The sequence below is a fragment of the Coregonus lavaretus genome (assembly GCF_964263955.1).
Source record: "Coregonus lavaretus genome assembly, chromosome: 7".
NCBI lineage: Eukaryota > Metazoa > Chordata > Actinopteri > Salmoniformes > Salmonidae > Coregonus > Coregonus lavaretus.
The window spans coordinates 22,052,413-22,073,164 of record NC_139994.1 but is presented as its reverse complement, the minus strand read 5'-3'; the positions used below and the strand labels follow the sequence as shown (position 1 = coordinate 22,073,164).

The following is a 20,752-nucleotide window of genomic DNA, read 5'->3' as shown; positions in this document are numbered from 1 at the left end:
TACATATATAAGCCGCACTGGACTATAAGCCGCAGGTGTTTTAATGTTTAATTACCATATGTAAGGGTTCGTGCACAGAGGGGATTGTCGGGAAAGAGACAAACTGTCTCGCTCTCGTAATGTCTGTCTGTCTTGCTCTCGTTCTGTCTCTCGTTCTGTCTCTCGTACCACTCTCGGTTCCACTTTTACTTTTGCGCGCTACCTGTCTCACTCTTTTCCGGCCTCCAGCTTTTCCTGCTGGAGCCCGCCGCTTAAAGGTGGGGGGCGCGGACCGGTCATAGAGCCCATAGAGTTAAAGTTGGTGGACTGTAACCTGTAAAATCCATAGATTTAGGAGGTCTTCTAGTGGCCATTAGCTGTAAAAATCCATAGATTAGCCGCACCGTTATATAAGCCGCAGGATCGAAAAATGGGAAAAAAGGCGCGGCTTATAGTCCGAAAATTACAGTACACTGTGAGTAGAGGTTGTACTAGTATCAGGCTGTTTAGGTGGCTATACAGTCAAGCAAGAGTGACATTAGCCTGTATTTTGTGGGATACAATAGCCATTATAATATTTGATGCCGATTTGAGTGAGAATTCATCCCGGATTTAGATTTTTGTTACCAGTTGATTATCCAATGTAAAGTGAGGTAGTTGGCTAAGGAATTCAAACACCAGTATATTGTCACATACTAGGGTGCTGGGTCTCATTTGACATTTTCTATAACGATATTTCAATCTCTGAATTGGAAATGAAATATGGAATGGTAATGGTGTCAACGCTGATACTAACCTTCTGCACGACGTTCTCCTTCTGGATCTGGCTCTGCCGAAGCTTCTTGAGCAGCACCAGACGGGCCTCCTCCAGACGCAGCTCTTCCCGCAGAGCCTTGATCATCTGCTGCCGCTCTTCGCCATTCTTCCCCTAGAACGCATACGTTACACACTCACACGTTTATGGATAGGACTGTGAAGGGCTGACAGGAAAAATTGGAGGAGTGTGAGTATGAAGGGCAGTTGGTCAGATTTGAACCCACACCGACTATGGTCTACTTGAGTGCCAGGGTCAGCGGCTCTAACCGCTAGACCACACAGGCCAAGTGGTGACAACGTACCTTGAAGATCTCCAGGTTGGCCTGGTGCAGCCTCTCCCCGGGGTAGGGCGTCCCCCTGGGACTGGATGCCTCGTTGTCCGACAGGATGATCACGTCTGGGGACGGAGTGTGTCGCTCACGGTCCACATCGCTGGATATGGGAGAGAACGGGATCAGAGATGAATGACGACTAACAGAGGATGAATGGTGTACTCTGTCTAGCACTACATCCACATCTTCTGAACAACTCATTTCAATCCGCAATTGTCCATCCATCACCTGTCCTACGTCCATTCTAAATCATGATTCTTACCCTCTTCTGGCGCTGAAGTCCACTGGTTCGTCCACCATGTTCTCCTTGCCATTCTTACTGGGGCCTCCATGGCCCCCCAGCCTCCCCAGGCTCCCGTTAATCTTCTCCTCGTAGGCCGCCGCTGCGCCCGCCAGCATACTCTGGTGGTGGTGGCTCCCCCCCGGCCCCCCTTTGCTGCCGTCCAGGGACCCGGCCGCCACCGCCGCCGCCCCTTCCAACGCGGCCAGGTCCTTGCGCTTGAGCAAGGCCAGCATCTTGAGGCGCTCCATAGCCTCGTGGCCCTCCATCTTGAGGCGCTTGGCCAGGGCTTCTTCACGCTCCTCGGACGTCTCCAGGCCCCGCTTGAGCAAGTTCAGCCTCAGCACCTCCTCAGACATCCGCTCCATCCTGGAAACAAAGGAAGGGAGGAACGTGATGTTCAATTCAATGTAACTTAATTCAATTCAACAAGATATTTTAAAGCATTTCACAGATACAGTGGGGAAAAAAAGTATTTAGTCAGCCACCAATTGTGCATGTTCTCCCACTTAAAAAGATGAGAGGCCTGTAATTTTCATCATAGGTACACGTCAACTATGACAGACAAATTGAGAATTTTCTTCCCAGAAAATCACATTGTAGAATATTTTATGAATTTATTTGCAAATTATGGTGGAAAATAAGTATTTGGTCACCTACAAACAAGCAAGATTTCTGGCTCTCACAGACCTGTAACTTCTTCTTTAAGAGGCTCCTCTGTCCTCCACACGTTACCTGTATTAATGGCACCTGTTTGAACTTGTTATCAGTATAAAAGACACCTGTCCACAACCTCAAACAGTCACACTCCTAACTCCACTATGGCCAAGACCAAAGAGCTGTCAAAGGACACCAGAAACAAAATTGTAGACCTGCACCAGGCTGGGAAGACTGAATCTGCAATATGTAAGCAGCTTGGTTTGAAGAAATCAACAGTGGGAGCAATTATTAGGAAATGGAAGACATACAAGACCACTGATAATCTCCCTCGATCTGGGGCTCCACGCAAGATCTCACCCCGTGGGGTCAAAATGATCACAAGAACGGTGAGCAAAAATCCCAGAACCACACGGGGGGACCTAGTGAATGACCTGCAGAGAGCTGGGACCAAAGTAACAAAGCCTACCATCAGTAACACATTACGCCGCCAGGGACTCAAATCCTGCAGTGCAAGACGTGTCCCCCTGCTTAAGCCAGTACATGTCCAGGCCCGTCTGAAGTTTGCTAGAGTGCATTTGGATGATCCAGAAGAGGATTGGGAGAATGTCATATGGTCAGATGAAACCAAAATAGCACTTTTTGGTAAAAACTCAACTTGTCGTGTTTGGAGGACAAAGAATGCTGAGTTGCATCCAAAGAACACCATACCTACTGTGAAGCATGGGGGTGGAAACATCATGCTTTGGGGCTGTTTTTCTGCAAAGGGACCAGGATGACTGATCCGTGTAAAGGAAAGAATGAATGGGGCCATGTATCGTGAGATTTTGAGTGAAAACCTCCTTCCATCAGCAAGGTCATTGAAGATGAAACGTGGCTGGGTCTTTCAGCATGACAATGATCCCAAACACACCGCCCGGGCAACGAAGGAGTGGCTTCGTAAGAATCATTTCAAGGTCCTGGAGTGGCCTAGCCAGTCTCCAGATCTCAACCCCATAGAAAATCTTTGGAGGGAGTTGAAAGTCCGTGTTGCCCAGCGACAGCCCCAAAACATCACTGCTCTAGAGGAGATCTGCATGGAGGAATGGGCCAAAATACCAGCAACAGTGTGTGAAAACCTTGTGAAGACTTACATAAAACATTTGACCTGTGTCATTGCCAACAAAGGGTATATAACAAAGTATTGAGAAACTTTTGTTATTGACCAAATACTTATTTTCCACCATAATTTGCAAATAAATTCATTAAAAATCCTACAATGTGATTTTCTGGAAAAAAAATTCTTCTCATTTTGTCTGTCATAGTTGACGTGTACCTATGATGAAAATTACAGGCCTCTCTCATCTTTTTAAGTGGGAGAACTTGCACAATTGGTGGCTGACTAAATACTTTTTTTCCCCACTGTACTTATGAACCATGTTTGAGAGTGAGCCTATGTGAAGATAACACATCAAAACGAACAGTCTTGAAAATAGGGGCTTTATTGTTCTTTCCGTGTGCGTTCGTGCGTGTAAAAATGAGAGCGTGGGATTGCTCGTTTCCTGACCGCCCACTGACTAACTACCCAATCAGGTGACTCCCTGACAGCATCGAATTAACTAATTACACAAGCATTACATTTAGATGATAGCACTAATATTCACCCCTTAAAGTCAACATGGTTATTAACAAAAAAAGGGATGTTTGAGTCTTTCAAAATAGTATATATATATATATATATATATATATATATATATATATATATATATATATATATATATATATATATATATATATATATATATATACACACAGTGGGGAGAACAAGTAATTGATACACTGCCGAGGTTTTCCCACTTACAAAGCATGTAGAGGTCTGTAATTTTTATTATAGGTACACTTCAACTGTGAGAGACGGAATCTAAAACAAAAATCCAAAAAATCACATTGTATGATTTTTAAGTAATTAATTTGCATTTTATTGCATGACATAAGTATTTGATACATCAGAAAAGCAGAACTTAATAATTGGTACAGAAACCTTTGTTTGCAATTACATAGATCATACGTTTCCTGTAGGTCTTGACCAGGTTTGCACACACTGCAGCAGGGATTTTGGCCCACTCCTCCATATAGACCTTCTCCAGATCCTTCAGGTTTCGGGGCTGTCGCTGGGCAATACGGACTTTCAGCTCCCTCCAAAGATTTTCTATTGGGTTCAGGTCTGGAGACTGGCTAGGCCACTGCAGGACCTTATGTGTTTCGGGTCGTTGTAATGCTGGAAGACCCAGCCACGACCAATCTTCAATGCTCTTACTGAGGGAAGGAGGTTGTTGGCCAAGATCTTGCGATACATGGCCCCATCCATCCTCCCCTCAATACGGTCCTGTCCCCTTTGCAGAAAAGCATCCCCAAAGAATGATGTTTCCACCTCCATGCTTCACGGTTGGGATGGTGTTCTTGGGGTTGTACTCATCCTTCTTCTTCCTCCAAACACGGCGAGTGGAGTTTAGACCAAAAAGCTCTATTTTTGTCTCATCAGACCACATGACCTTCTCCCATTCCTCCTCTGGATCATCCAGATGGTCATTGGCAAACTTCAGACGGGACATGCGCTGGCTTGAGCAGGGGGACCTTGCGTGCGCTGCAGGATTTTAATCCATGACGGCGTAGTGTGTTACTAATGGTTTTCTTTGAGACTGTGGTCCCAGCTCTCTTCAGGTCATTGACCAGGTCCTGCCGTGTAGTTCTGGGCTGATCCCTCACCTTCCTCATGATCACTGATGCCCCACGAGGTGAGATCTTGCATGGAGCCCCAGACCGAGGGTGACTGACAGTCATCTTGAACTTCTTCCATTTTCTAATAATTGCGCCAACAGTTGTTGCCTTCTCACCAAGCTGCTTGCCTATTGTCCTGTAGCCCATCCCAGCCTTGTGCAGGTCTACAATTTTTATCCCTGATGTCCTTACACAGCTCTCTGGTCTTGGCCATTGTGGAGAGGTTGGAGTCTGTTTGATTGAGTGTGTGGACAGGTGTCTTTCATACAGGTAACGAGTTCAAACAGGTGCAGTTAATACAGGTAATGAGTGGAGAACAGGAGGGCTTCTTAAAGAAAAACTAACAGGTCTGTGAGAGCCGGAATTCTTACTGGTTGGTAGGTGATCAAATACTTATGTCATGCAATAAAATGCAAATGAATTACTTAAAAATCATACAATGTGATTTTCTGGATTTTTTGTTTTAGATTCCGTCTCTCACAGTTGAAGTGTACCTATGATAAAAATTACAGACCTCTACATGGTTTGTAAGTAGGGAAACCTGCAAAATCGGCAGTGTATCAAATACTTGTTCTCCCCACTGTGTATGTGTGTGTATATATATATATATATATATATATATATATATATATATATATATATATATATATATATATATATATACACACACACACACAGTGAGGGAAAAAAGTATTTGATCCCCTGCTGATTTTGTACGTTTGCCCACTGACAAAGAAATGATCAGTCTATAATTTTAATGGTAGGTTTATTTGAACAGTGAGAGACAGATAACAAAAAAAATACGTACGTCAAAAAATTTATGAATTGATTTGCATTTTAATGAGGGAAATAAGTATTTGACCCCTCTGCAAAACATGACTTAGTACTTGGTGGCAAAACCCTTGTTGGCAATCACAGAGGTCAGACGTTTCTTGTAGTTGGCCACCAGGTTTGCAAACATCTCAGGAGGGATTTTGTCCCACTCCTCTTTGCAGATCTTCTCCAAGTCATTAAGGTTTTGAGCCTGACGTTTGGCAACTCTAACCTTCAGCTCCCTCCACATATTTTCTTTGGGATTAAGGTCTGGAGACTGGCTAGGCCACTCCAGGACCTTAATGTGCTTCTTCTTGAGCCAGTCCTTTGTTGCCTTGGCCGTGTGTTTTGGGTCATTGTCATGCTGGAATACCCATCCAGGACCCATTTTCAATGCCCTGGCTGAGGGAAGGAGGTTCTCACCCAAGATTTGACGGTACATGGCCCCGTCCATCGTTCCTTTGATGCGGTGAAGTTGTCCTGTCCCCTTAGCAGAAAAACACCCCCAAAGCATAATGTTTCCACCTCCATGTTTGACGGTGGGGATGGTGTTCTTGGGGTCATAGGCAGCATTCCTCCTCCTCCAAACACGGCGAGTTGAGTTGATGCCAAAGAGCTCGATTTTGGTCTCATCTGACCACAACACTTTCACCCAGTTCTCCTCTGAATCATTCAGATGTTCATTGGCAAACTTCAGACGGCCCTGTATATGTGCTTTCTTGAGCAGGGGGACCTTGCGGGCGCTGCAGGATTTCAGTCCTTCACGGCGTAGTGTGTTACCAATAGTTTTCTTGGTGACTATGGTCCCAGCTGCCTTGAGATCATTGACAAGATCCTCCCGTGTAGTTCTGGGCTGATTCCTCACCGTTCTCATGATCATTGCAACTCCACGAGGTGAGATCTTGCATGGAGCCCCAGGCTGAGGGAGATTGACAGTTATTTTGTGTTTCTTCCATTTGCGAATAATCGCACCAACTGTTGTCACCTTCTCACCAAGCTGCTTGGCGGTGGTCTTGTAGCCCAATCCAGCCTTGTGTAGGTCTACAATCTTGTCCCTGACATCCTTGGAGAGCTCTTTGGTCTTGGCCATGGTGGAGAGTTTGGAATCTGATTGATTGATTGCTTCTGTGGACAGGTTTCTTTTATACAGGTAACAAGCTGAGATTAGGAGCACTCCCTTTAAGAGTGTGCTCCTAATCTCAGCTCGTTACCTGTATAAAAGACACCTGGGAGCCAGAAATCTTTCTGATTGAGAGGGGGTCAAATACTTATTTCCCTCATTAAAATGCAAATCAATTTATAACATTTTTGACATACGTTTCTCTGGATTTTTTTGTTGTTATTCTGTCTCTCACTGTTCAAATAAACCTACCATTAAAATGATAGACTGATCATTTCTTTGTCAGTGGGCAAACCTACATAATCAGCAGGGGATCAAATAAAAATTTCCCTCACTGTATGTATGTATGTATATATATATATATATATATATATATCTCTGAAAGCCTACAGAGTTCTCATTCTCGTCGGTGAATCTGTGAGAGAGTCTGAAAGTGAACTCTTTCACCTTGAGTGAATGGGGCTATCGGTTATTCATGTCATGTCGTTATATTAAAACAAGTTCCTATTCACCAAATGAATGCATGAGATGGAACACACAAATGAAACGAATGTGTGTTAAACATTGACTTGGCATTTTAAAGTAACCTACATTGTTGTTCTCAAGTCTTCTCTTTAGGGCAGGGAACATCAACTAGATTCAGCCGCGGGACGATTTTTTCTTGAGCGGATGGTCAGGGGGCCAGAACATAATTACAAATAATTTGTAGACTGCAAATTGACCGCAAGAAGCCAAACAGATGGAATATTTGACTAAAACATAATAATTTCAAACCTTGCTTACATTTGTATATGATCACATCTCTCTCTATGCTGCGTGGGAATATTTTGGAACAGATTCCCAAAATTTAAAATCACATGGAGCTGATTTGCTGGTGTTTTTACAGTATTTTAAGTCCAACAATAACAAATAAAATCCAAGTTAAAAATGTTTTGCTCAGAAAACTTGGGGGCTAAATAAAAAATCCCCCGTGAGCCAAATACGGCCCGTGGGCTGCTAGTTGGAGAACCCTGCTTTAGGGGATGCTTGATGAATTCCATTGTGTGGGGTTACTATGTGGATCACACTAGTGAGGAAGACTTCGGTTAGGTGGCAACCAATGACCTCTCACAAACACGGCTGTCATGTGACTGGTTGCTATAAGTAGGCTGACTGAGCATTTGGTCCAATCAAAAGCCTGTGTCAGGAATGCAAGCTGGAAGTGCAAAAAGCCTCAAACAGCTACACAGTAATTGCATGTTTACTGAATAAGGCAACAATATCAGATTGTACGTTTTACACATACATCTTCATAATGCACGTGAAAGGAGCCCTCGGTCTGTACAGTTAAAGTACAGCCGTAAGATATAGTTTCCAACGAAAGGTCCTATAATATCCACATCGGGAAAAAAAGGCCAGTATTAATCCAGATCATACTAGATAGTGTATGTTCAATGTGGGTGGAGAACATATGAGCATGAGGTCATACGCGTTCAAGTGCCTGTGAGTTAAATTGTGTGCATACATACAGAGTCTGCTCGGGTTTGACCATGTCACGTACAAGTGAACTAAATTATCGTGTGTGCGTGTTAGTCACATTAGGTTAAGCATGCTTGGGTGGGCTATGGATGGCCCGAGGACACACCCACACACACTAGACAGTGTGTGTCGGCTTTTGTCTGCTGGCAACTCCCTATTTGCCCAATACATTTGTATTCCAGTCAGCGTAGATAGCAAGCCTGAGATTAAGTGCATTACTATCAGGTGTTGCACTGCACAGTGCTCTGACGTCTGCATCGGTTCCTAGAAATCTTGCTCTGCATAGAGAGGACTTTCTGGGGTAAAAAGAACAACGATAAGCACACAATTCAGAACTGAACTTACAAAAAGCTATCCACTGTCTACAAGTAGACAAAACATAAGATTGCAGTCAAAATACAACATTACATAAAACAACAATAAAGCTAAAAAGCAGCAAAAGACATACATAAAATAAACACCAGCACATCAAAGGCTAGTATAAACACAAGATGTTGGTGACAACATGTTGAGTACTTTTAAATCTATGGATGTATGGCTCGGTTATAATCTTCAGGTATTTCCCAGATTTTCTACAAAAAATATATAGGTTTTCCCTGACAGCATATCTGTATGGATAACCATTGCAGATACAGCCAGTATCTGATAGTTTCTTAATTGGAATGGTTTTTCACCAGATACTATCTCGATTCATATTCAGACAATGTGCGCGGAGAGCCAAGCTCATTCTTAATAACAGATGAGGCCTTCAGTGATGCATATGAGTGCACTGCACCAACAGTCAAACAGTGCTGTAGTAGTAGCACAATGGAGGATGCCTTGTCCGTAGTCACACATACCACCTAAATGCAGGTGTTCTGTCATACGATGCTTACCTATCAGAACATGAGTCCATGTGTGTCGTAACTGTTACCCTTCCAGTTCTGTTATGTAAATGAAAAATTATACCTTTTCACGGGGGCAGCATCAGGGCCTGTAAGTTATACAGTAGCATTGTTATGGTACAGTGTTACCACTGACACTGACCTTATTCGCCTTGGTGACAGGCACAGAGGCTGCTAGACAAACTGTTCTGTGTTCAGCCATGTTGACTGATGGGGTCTGATTCGCACCAGACCTCACAGAGATGGAGGCGTTTGATGAGGTGCGGTAAGAAGAACACAGTCTCCAGACACACCATCAGAAGAAGTACCTCTGACCGAAAGTCAACAGCGAGCAGACTTCCACCAAAGACTGGTGACTGTGTTCCAATGAATCCCTGGTCCTCACAATGCATACCAATGGTCTACTTTCTTGTGAAGTATTCAGTTTATAGCCTATTGCTTTAGCACGGTTTCAGTCCTGGTTCAAATTAGTCTCACAAAACTTGAAACCGAATAAAGACTCCACCACTAGTAAAGTAATTCCCAAATGTTAATGGTCTCAAAAGACAAATGGATCCCAATTTGCTGTGATTTCAACTGCCAAAATAGAATAACATTATCAAGATGAACCCTCTAAAGCATAGATAAGTGCCTCATCTATGCTTGGGGCTGTTTCAAATCAGGTTTACCTACAAACATGGAGTCAGACATCGAACTGTGTTACAAAAGGATCTGGATCCTTGGGTAGACTCACAGGTAGACAGACTGAGCTCCTGAACACACAACTCTCAGACCACGCTCGCTGGTCATTGCCAAGTGAAGGGCAATGTAGAGGTCAAGCTCTTCAAGGGAAAGTTAGTTTATCTGGCTTCTCAAAACAGTCACATTCTGTTTTAAGCTATCAGAGACAATCAGATGCTCTGCCAAAGGTCTTTGTGAGACCAAAAGCTTGGCACATTAAATTACTGAAATGTGCATTGTTTGAAGAGTGCAGAGACTCTTTTCTAAAAGTTACAGTCCAAAATGTTCTCAACTTCAATACTGAATCTCGTTAGAAGATTTATTTGGCCCTCAAAGGGCCACAGTATGCAAACACCTGCTTTGAACTGACCTTTGTAAGACTGAGCCATCATCAATAGTAGTTCACCTGCAGCATTGAACCATCACTAATTAATCCCAAAGGCCCTACATCTAACTCTACAAAAATCTAACTCTACATCTAACTCTACAAAAATGTAATGTAGCGAAAGCCTCCTCAATTGGAATTCAAATAGAGATTTAATTGGCCCCTTTTATCACTTAATCACTTCCCTGATAGCGGATTATTCCTTGTGGTGTCGTTCTATCATTCCCCCTCATCTATAGCATTATCTTATTCTTCTGGCTGGCACCATTAAATCCATTCAGCCTGTCATTCTGTTACATCTCAATATTATCATCTCCAGATCTGAAGCAGTTCAGTAAAAAAATGTGGGGAATCTTTTATGATAACGTAATATCCCCTCCTCAATAATAGGGACTCAGGGAGTGTCAGGGCAATGAGAGTGCACATTCGCCTCGTTTCATTTTGGATGCCTCAAAGGCATGATGTGAATCACAGTCTCCATTTCGTGTAAAAAATAAATAAATAAACACCCTCGCAACCTCCATGCCAAGCCACCCACCTCTAATGAGAGACAGAGGAAGAAGAAGGAAAGAGAGAGAGAGCATAAGCACGCGCATGGCCAACAATGGCACTGGCCGAGCCAATCAGAGTGGCTTCTGTGGTGCGCGTCAGTCTTGCCCCCCCCCCCTCCACCCACTGTGCCCCCGTCTGCCTTTACATAATATAATGACTGTTTCAGTCAGCTGCTACACAAACCAGACTCTTTCTCCCCAACAACCCTCTCCCCCTTATCCCTCCGCCTAAACGCCCGCCCCTGCACTCCCCCCTCTGCCACCCCTCCCTCCCCCCCAGCCCCCTCCCTCCTTTCACAGAAACCTGCACACGCGCACTCCGTGACAGACTCACGGCTTTGGGCACTTTGCCAGCCAATGCAGCAGCAGCTAAGGGAATCGAAAAGAAAGAAAGACGAGACGGAGAGGGAGAGCGAGACAGGGAGGAGAGACAATTTGAGACAAGAACAACATCATCCCCCTTTACCCCAAATCGCAATTTTTCCTTTAACCCCCCCTTGTCTCTGTGCTGAGTTCCTCACCTCACGTCGCCATTGATACAGAGGGATTCCACAGCAATGCGCGCACGCACACACACACGGAATGTAATTGTTACAAGTAGCATAGTCGGACCCCAGGGACAGTGAGGAGACGGAGGGCAAGAGGGGCCTCCTACCCCAAAAATGCTGCACACAGGGACTTAACAGGCCATGCCAACATAAGGCACTCTTTTGTAACCCCCCTCATCCACCCTCCCCCTCCTCTTCCCCTCTCCGGCATTCTACTACAGCTGTGCCACACCACAAAGAAGTGTGCATAAGCGACCCCTCCCTTCTCCTGCACCCCTCCCCCATCCTTTAAAAAAAGTAAGCCTTTTTCCCCTCTCCCCCTCGTTGTAAAAATAAACACACTTTTTGGGGGCCCCTCGAAGGTACTGACCCACACACTGGCTTTTTAAAAATGAATGCATTTTTCATTACACTATGTGTAAGGAAGAGAGAGGTAGGGGGTGGGGAGGGGGATAGAGGAAGATTGAGCAGAAAAAAAGATGAGCTCTCTCCTGACACGCTACCCTGTCATAATGCCAACCCTTAATTCCCCCCACCGCCCATCCCCCCACCGACACACACCATTTTCTTTATGCGCATGCCACTGCTGCCTGTCGATCAGATCAGAGCATGCACACACACACTCCAAAATGTCCGCCTCTTTTTTTTTTGCACCCCAAAAATCCACCACCTCCAGACACCTTAACGTCAATACGTCCGCAAAATCAGTCTTCCTATGCTGCTAGACATAACTGGTTTGGAGAGTTTACCAAACAGGCCAAATGCCAGATAGTGGGGTACAATAGTAATAAGGCCATTTGCAACCACACGGTGGAATCCGCAGCTCATTACACGCATGATCTGCATCATGACAATTCATTTGGCTGATGCAACTCCCGTGAATCACCGTCCCCAACCCAATACGCTGGTGGCACAGCATCTTTTACCCAGGGCTAGAGAGAGAGAGAGACTCTTTCTGAGGGAGCAGACAGGGAAATTGTTCACCCCTTTCCGACTCAACTTCACACATGACTATGAGAGCTTCCTCTTTTTCTCATTTCATTTTTAAAAACAATTTGATTCGTCTGATGGTGGAGACGCTTATCACAGAGGTGCAGGGTGGGGGGTTCGCCCTCACCACCCCGCCCCCTCATCTCTATCCTATGATCCTGGCCAAACGCCCCAAAAATCTCTGGCTCTACCCATCCAGCTCGTCTGATCACCCACAAGCTCAATTGGCTCAATTAATCCTTTCTCTTCACCGCATCGGATACCAAGCGAGCATTACGGGCACACAAAATGGCCACCTTCGCCATAACCCAAGTGGACACTTACCCTTGTGAAATGCATATATTTGTCATTATCATTACAGTTATCATCAAGGCCTTATAAAAGTTACGTACTGTATGTATGGCCTTCTAAGTAATGTATGTAATTTGTGGTATGGTACCACAAGGCTTTGGGCTATGACCCAGTTAGGAGTTATAAAAGCCCGGCCTCAAAACAGGGTCAGAAAGGGTGAGCATTGCAAGTGTCTGGGGATGCGGGGTGGCTGCTGGGCTCGGGGATCTTTATGGAAACGCATGATCCAGTCCTGCTATCCCCACTTGGCCTTTTATGTGGTTTGGAGGGACAGTGCCACTACTATGTACATATGTTGAAATTAGGAGTCTAATTGATTAACTAGCTTGCATAATCAAAGTTGTATTACCGCGTTTCATGGAATTTCTCCAAAGACTAAGTTCATGCAGATGAGGAATAGGTCTGTGAAGTAACGCTGAGCAATTCACTGACATTTCAGTAATTTGTTGGGTTTTAAACAACTAACTTGACCTAAGTTGGTTCAATTATTTGAACTCCATTTTGTTCGTTTATTTTAGGTGAGCTCAATGCGCATATTGTTATTTTTATTTATTTAGATACATTAGCTACAGCCTGAACTGTGCAATGTAGTAGGGAGATGTGGCCAATAGGCCAATATTCTACATAGTTTAGCGCATAAAACATTGTAATTAACTACAAGTACCATAATCCATTGTGCATCTACTTGTCCGGTCTGTTTTTTTTATGCCTGCTACTGAAGAGACAGAAGAATGTGCAATCGTGAGGGGATATAGAGAGCAGCTGTTGCTTCACATGATCTAAGTGATTGACAGTTGGTATACAGCAGTCATAAAAGTATGCCTTATTTACAGTGCATTCGGTAAGTATTCAGACCCCTTGACTATTTCCACATTTTGTTACGTTACAGCTTTATTCTCAAATTGATTAAAATTGTTTTTTCCCCTCATCAATCTACACACAATACCCCATAATGACAAAGCAAAAACAGGTTTTTAGACATTTTTGCTAATTTATAAAAAATAAAAAAACAAAAAGTGTTCAGACCCTTTACTCAGTACTTTGTTGAAACACTTTTGGCAGCGATTACAGCCTCGAGTCTTCTTGGGTATGACGCTACAAGATTGGCACACCTGTATTTGGCGAGTTTCTCCCATTCTTCTCTGCAGATCCTCTCAAGCTCTGTCAGGTTGGATGGGGAGCATCGCTGCAGAGTTATTTTCAGGTCTCTGCAGAAATGTTAGATCGGGTTCAAGTCCGGGCTCTGGTTGGGCCACTCAAGGACATTCAGAGACTTGTCCCAAAGCCACTCCTGCGTTGTCTTGGCTGTGTGCTTAGAGTCGTTGTCCTGTTGGAAGGTGAAACTTCGCCCCAGTCTGAGTCTTTAGGTGCCTTTTGGCAAACTCCAAGCGGGCTGTCATGTGCCTTTTACTGAGGAGTGGCTTACGTCTGGCCACTACCATAAAAGGCCTGATTGGTGGAGTGCTGCAGAGATGGTTGTCCTTCTGGAAGGTTCTCCCATCTCCAGAGGAACTCTGGCGCTCTGTCAGAGTGACCATCGGGTTCTTGGTCACATTCCTGACCAAGGCCCTTCTCCCCCGATTGTTCAGTTTGGCCGGGCGGCCAGCTCTAGGAAGAGTCTTGGTGGTTCAAAACTTATTCCATTTAAGAATGATGGAGGCCACTGTGTTCTTGGGGACCTTCATTGCTGCAGACATTTTTGGTACCCTTCCCCAGATCTGTGCCTCTACACAATCCTGTCTCGGGGCTCTACGGACAATTCCTTCGACCTCATGGTTTGGTTTGCACTGCCAACTGTGGTTCTTATACAGATAGGTGTGTGCCTTTCCAAATCATGTTACATCAATTGAAATTACCATAGGCGGACTTCAATCAAGTTGTAGAATTATTTAATCAATTTTAGAATAAGGCTGTAACGTAACAAAATGTGGAAAAAGTGAAGGGGTCTGAACACTTTCCGAATGCATTGTACTTCGAAGAACTACAAAATCGTGATTTTGTCAGACAGCAGCGCTATAGAGATGAGATGATGACTTGCAATGAAATAATAAGTCATCAAATAAAACAAACAAACACAACAACTGAAATATTTTATTAAAGTAAATGGTTAATAACTGACAAGAAGCAATGGGCAGTCACTACCATCATGAAAATGTATGAATTGTTTTATTCTGTGTTGTTGCAGCATTCAACCCAAATAATCGAAACCGAAAACAGTGATAAAAAAAATAATTATAGAATGGAAACCGAACCGACCTCAAATAGCACTAATCGCTCAGCACCACTGTGAAGTGAAAAGATAAGTGTTGGCATGAGTCAGTTTCTCTGAGGCTATAGGGCAGACATTTTTTATTTGAGCTCAGCGCCCAGGCCATTGATGGCTGACCAATCTCCAATTTCACATTCCCAGTTCCAAAGCAGGGTAACCATAGACACAGGTTGGTGTGCTTGTGCCACAGATAAATATAAACTGTATGAGGAATAACACAGAACGTAGAAACTGGCTTTCCATTGTGATTAATGGATTTCTGAGAGACATCCGATTAAGCTTTCTCAGACTGGTGAACATTTACTAACCAGCTGAACATGGCAATAATGTTATTGGAATAATGACACCTGACATCATGTATAGGTCATATCATTTGACAGATTTTGGTTGCTGAAAATAGCTTCCTACAGATTTTGAGTTCCTCTGAATTCCACAGGCCGTTTACGACCCTAGTATCAAGGGATCAGATAAAGGGCCAATTTTCATTAGCGTAGCTGTATGCTCCGAACTTTCTGCACAATGGAGACAAAGTCCAGATTTAAAGTGTTTTAGCGGCCCTGCTCGGGGTTGAAGGTCGCCACGACAAACAGCCAATCCTTTGTGATTAGGATAGCAGTCTGATGGGGTTCCGCAAAGCAGAGCCGAGACACCATGAGCTCGCTTTCACAGGCGACAACGTACTAGGTGAGAGTGTGACATCCAAGGGCACATAAAGCAGAAATATTACTTCAGCAGCAGACACTGGCTTCATGATCTCATACTGCAGCCATTCCTGTGCCTCGTAACTCCACAGGAGACTATCGCAGGTGACAAAACACCATAAAGGGTCAGAAACGCTGGGGTTGCAGAAGTTCCATTTCCATCTTTCCCTCCATTTCACTCGATAAAATCTCTTCGGTTGAATAGCATTTGCAGATGATCCATCCATCCTTTTTGCTTTTATAGTGCTTATAGTTAAGGGGAATGCATTATTGGGGAACATGAGCGTACCAAATGGTTAGCAGCACTAAAAAGCCAGATGTGGAGATCCAGTGCTTCATTTGAGGCCAAAGCTTGGTTTCTACAGAGCTCCATACCCATTCCTTGTTAGTAATTATTTAACCTTGTATTGGTTTCCAGGATTGGTGACCCAAAAATCAACATTGATTGATGAGTTCATAAAATAAAACGGTAATCTAGTTGATAGAAATCAATACTCTGATTGGTATTGGTCTTCTGATTGGAATTAATCTCTCAATGCAGTTGTATGCAAAGAAAAAGGTTGGAAAACACTACTGGATCTGCGAATGTTGTAAGCAGAAAAACCGTGGTGGAAGCATACAGTGAGAATGTCTGAATCCCATGCTTCAACCGAATGTAGGAGTGATGTAGACAATCCCATTTTATCAGTCACCAAATCTGTTAAAAATTATTATTATTAGAGACTTGGAACAACGCACCGATTAGCTTTACGAGTTGCTGGGTGTTATACTGTTAGCTTGGCTTTTGCGCTAATCGTTGTGCAACAACAAAGAAAAACAAACTAGTGATGTTAGTGGATAAACTGATTCTGAGCTACAAGAGAAAGATAATGGTTTATTTTCTATTTCAATAGGCGACATTACATGGTATCAATAGCAGCTAATGCTGACTTATTTGAAACTATTTACAAATAAATCATACAATCCATCAAGATAATAAAATCTAAAAAATGTAAATACATATTTTCTGGAAAAAACATCAGTGCTGTGGGTATGGTACATACAGATCACAGGTAAATGTCACATTAGTTGGACAAAAAGTGGCGGTCCATCGATCACATTTATTGTGCTCTTTTCACACAAATGTAAATAAAGAATGTTTAATACAGCCTAGGACAGAGCAGCAACATGAGCCTATCTATAAAAGGTAGGCCTAAGTCCAATGCAGGTTATCATCAGTGGTAGCTAGTTTTTGTGTCACATTATTAGTTGATTTAGTTGCCATGACATCAACAAACTGCTAGCAAATTTCTAAAATACTTATTGGTATTCTACAATGACAATATGCCATGCACATTTTTGTTGTTAGAAGGGGAATTTGAGGTCTACTGTATCACATTTGTTGTGCTGATAAAGATATGTCTGGGAACAGGAATAAAACACTGCACAACAATTTTGAAAAAGCCAATGGAATGTCTGGGCAGGAGAGCTCATTGGTTAATGTATTAATTGGACCTACATCCTGATCAACCCACACACTGGCAGCCCTGCCGTATATTACTCAGATGTGGGGGCTGCTGGGAATATGACCAGAATTTGCATATGGTTAGTTTCTGACACTAATGAGGCCAATTAGGCGGATGGCGCTCATGGCCACAGAGTTGTAATTGGTTGGCTTGAACTGCTCAGGAGTTATGGATAACAGGATGTGGGTTCAAAGCCAATAGTAAGCACTGCAACTGTGAGATGTTGACAGACTTACAGCATCTTATTTCATATTGGTGGTTCTTGTTTATATAGCCTCAGGTTGAGTAAGCCTATCAAGGGTTAGACTGACAGAGAAAATCAGTCTCTCAGAAGCAACATCCACATAGAAATGGCGTGGGGGAGTGGGCTTCCAAATAAATATTAAACACACATACAATTAGCTATTAGCTACATACAAACACATATGTGCACACCTGCACACCGACATAAAATACGAGCCATAGTCTACTTCATCTACTCAACACCAAACGCAAGTCTCTCCTCCAGGCAGCGAACACACCCGCATCGATACACCTAGATGTGAGCACCTCAGTCTCCTCCTGTTCACACCACCCCTGCTCAGCCACAACACTTAAAAACACACCCCTGGTCTTCATTAAACAAGACAACCGCTCATTGTGGTCGTTGCCACGACAACCGACCCCCTTCTATTTTCAAGCCATGCCACTAATCAATTCCTGTTCTGCTGTCGCCCGAAGGGAGGGAGAGAGGGAGTTGTGGCTAGGGAGGAGGGTAGAGGTGGTGAAGAGGGGTGGGGGGCTGGGCAGTGGCAAGGGGCAAAGGGGAGGAAGTGTGTGGGGGTGTGAAGTTGGGAGACAAAGAGCCGAACGCATAAAACGTGAGCCCAGAGGTAGCTAACTGACATGGTGGAGCTCGACAGTGGCCTTGAGGGACCGTCCATGGTGTGCAGCAAGCAGCAGCAGCATTATAGGGAAGAGGAATGAATCTTCAACCAGGGCTGTGTTCATCAGTTTTAAAATATTTTTTGCAACAGAAAACAAAAATCAGCGTTTCTTAAGTCCATGTAGTCCCTCCCTTCAGTTAAGTCAGTTTTCTTCCAGTTGGTGCCAAATGTACACAACCCAAGATTTCATTCTAATAAGTCCACTTTACGGTCTGGGTTTTTGGAGACTACCATAAGGACGGTAACAGATGAGAACCCAATGGGTCATGGTTACCAATCACAGACCAAATGGGTCCAGGACCCAATGAGTTTAGGTTACCTAGCAGAGAACAAATGGGTCCAGAACCCAACGGGTCATGGTTCCCACAGACCCAGTCATCCACTGCTGGAACACGCGTTTTAAAGACGGCAAGCCAGGTCAGGCCAAAATACAGACAAACTGTACGCCTATGGAAAGAACACCAAACAATATCTATGTTTTTTCCCCTTGCATAAGATGAGCATAAGCTAGCTCATCTGAGGCCCTATTACATAGGCTAGTTTCAAATGGAACATATATTTTATTCAGACATTCCAGGAATGATGATACATTCAAATGAGAAAATGATTGGGTATTGAGACGTGAATATTTAGCCGACACACAATTTTTCAAAGTGTTTATAATTTTTATCCAACATTATCTAATGTCAAATTACTTTTGTGAAGAATAATAAAAAAACTACTCCATAGCAGTCTCCAGTGAAATATCATGCTGTTTTCCAGTCTACAGTGCCTTCAGAAAGTATTCATACCCCTTGACTTATTCCACATTTTGTTGTGTTACAGCCTGAATTCAAAATGGATTAAATCGATTTTCTCCCCTCACCCATCTACACACAATACCCCATAATGAGAAAGTGAAAATACGTTTTTAGATATTTTAGCAAATGCATTGAAAATGAAATACAGAAATATCTCATTTACAAAAGTATTCCCACCCGAGTCAATACTTTGTAGAACTACATTTGGCAGCGATTACAGCTGTGAGTCTTTCTGGGTATGTCTAAGAGCTTTCCACCCTTGGATTGTGCAACATTTGCCCATTATTCTTCAAAAAATTATTCAAGCTCTGTCAAATTGGTTGCTGATCAGTGCTTGAGAACCATTTTCAGGTCTCGCCATAGATTTTCAAGTAGATTTAAGTCAAAACTGTAACTCGTCCACTCAAGAACATTCACTGTCTTCTTGGTAAGCAACTCCAGTGTAGATTTGGCCTTGTGTTTTAGGTTATTGCCCTGCTAAAAGGTGAATTAATCTCCCAGTGTCTCGTGGAAAGCAGACTGAACCAGGTTTTCCTCTAGGATTTTTCCTGTGCTTAGCTCCATTCAGTTTCTTTTTTATCCTGAAAAACCCCCAAGTCCTTAATGATTACAAGCATACCCATAACATGATGCAGCCACCACTATGCTTGAAAATATGGAGAGTGGTACTAATGTGTTGTATTTGATTTGCCCCAAACAAAAAACGTTGTATTCAGGACAAAAAGTGAATTGCTTTGCCACATTTTTTTGCAGTATTACTTTAGTGTCTTGTTGCAAACAGGATGCATGTTCTGGAATATTTTTATTCTGTACAGGCTTCCCTCTTTTCACTCTGTCAATTAGGTTAGTATTGTGGAGTAACTACAATGTTGTTGATCCATCATCAGTTTTCTTCTATCACAGCCGTTAAACTCTATTGGCCTCCTGGTGAAATCCCTGAGCGGTTTCCTTCATCTCTGGCATTGTAGTTAGGAAGGACGCCTGTATCTTTGTAGTGACTGGGTGTAATGATACACCATCCAAAGTGTAATGAATAACTTCACCATGCTCCTGAGTGGCGCAGTGGTCTAAGGCACTGCATCTCAGTGCTTGAGGCGTCACTACAGACCCCCTGGTTCGATACCAGGCTGTATCACAACCGGCCGTGATTGTACGCCGCCCTATGGGACTCCCAATTGGCCCAGCATCGTCCGGGTTTGGCCGGTGTAGGCCGTCATTGTAAATAAGAATTTGTTCTTAACTGACTTGCCTAGTTAAATAAAGGTATAAAAAATAAATACAAAATATGCTTTTTTATATTTTTACCCATCTACCAATATGTGCCCTTCTTTGCAAGGCATTGGAGAAACCTTGTTTCTGTGTTTGAAATTCACTGCTCGACTAAGGGACCTTAAAGATAATTGTATGTGTGGGGTACGGAGATTAGTTAGTCATTCAAAAATCATGTTAAACACCATTATTGCATTAAGAAAATGAGTCCACGCAACTTGTAATAATAATAATAATAATTATTATTATTATTATGTGACTTAAGCAAATGTTTACTCCTGAACTTATTTAGGCTTACCATAACAAAAGGGTTGAATACTTAGACTCAATACATTTCAGCTTTTACATTTTTTATTAATTAGTAAATACTTCTACTTTGACATTATGGGGTATTGTGTGTAGGTCAAAAAAAAGAAAAAAAAAAGAAATCAATTTTAAATTCAGGCTGTAACACAACATAACGTGGAAAAAGTCAAGGGGTGTGAATACTTTCTGAAGGCACTGTATTCAGACCAATGGGTTCCATTTCTGAGTGTGGGTCATATGGACATTACGTTGTGCTTTCATAGACGCTGATTTTG

General features: G+C 43.1%; 1 protein-coding gene across 2 annotated transcripts in view; it reads right to left on the bottom strand.

Moving 5' to 3' along the window:
* LOC311132403 (transcriptional repressor p66-beta-like) overlaps positions 1-20,752 on the bottom strand; it is a 46,632-nt gene that overhangs the window by 7,093 nt on the left and 18,787 nt on the right. For both annotated transcript variants that reach the window (XM_084165683.1, XM_084165682.1), the window contains exons 2-4: positions 1,390-1,776; positions 1,098-1,227; positions 776-907 (exon numbers count right to left, since the gene is read on the bottom strand). In XM_084165683.1, the coding sequence (XP_084021809.1) occupies positions 776-907; positions 1,098-1,227; positions 1,390-1,775 (648 nt within the window). In that variant the 5' untranslated portion in view covers position 1,776. The remainder of the gene's footprint in view (positions 1-775; positions 908-1,097; positions 1,228-1,389; positions 1,777-20,752) is intronic.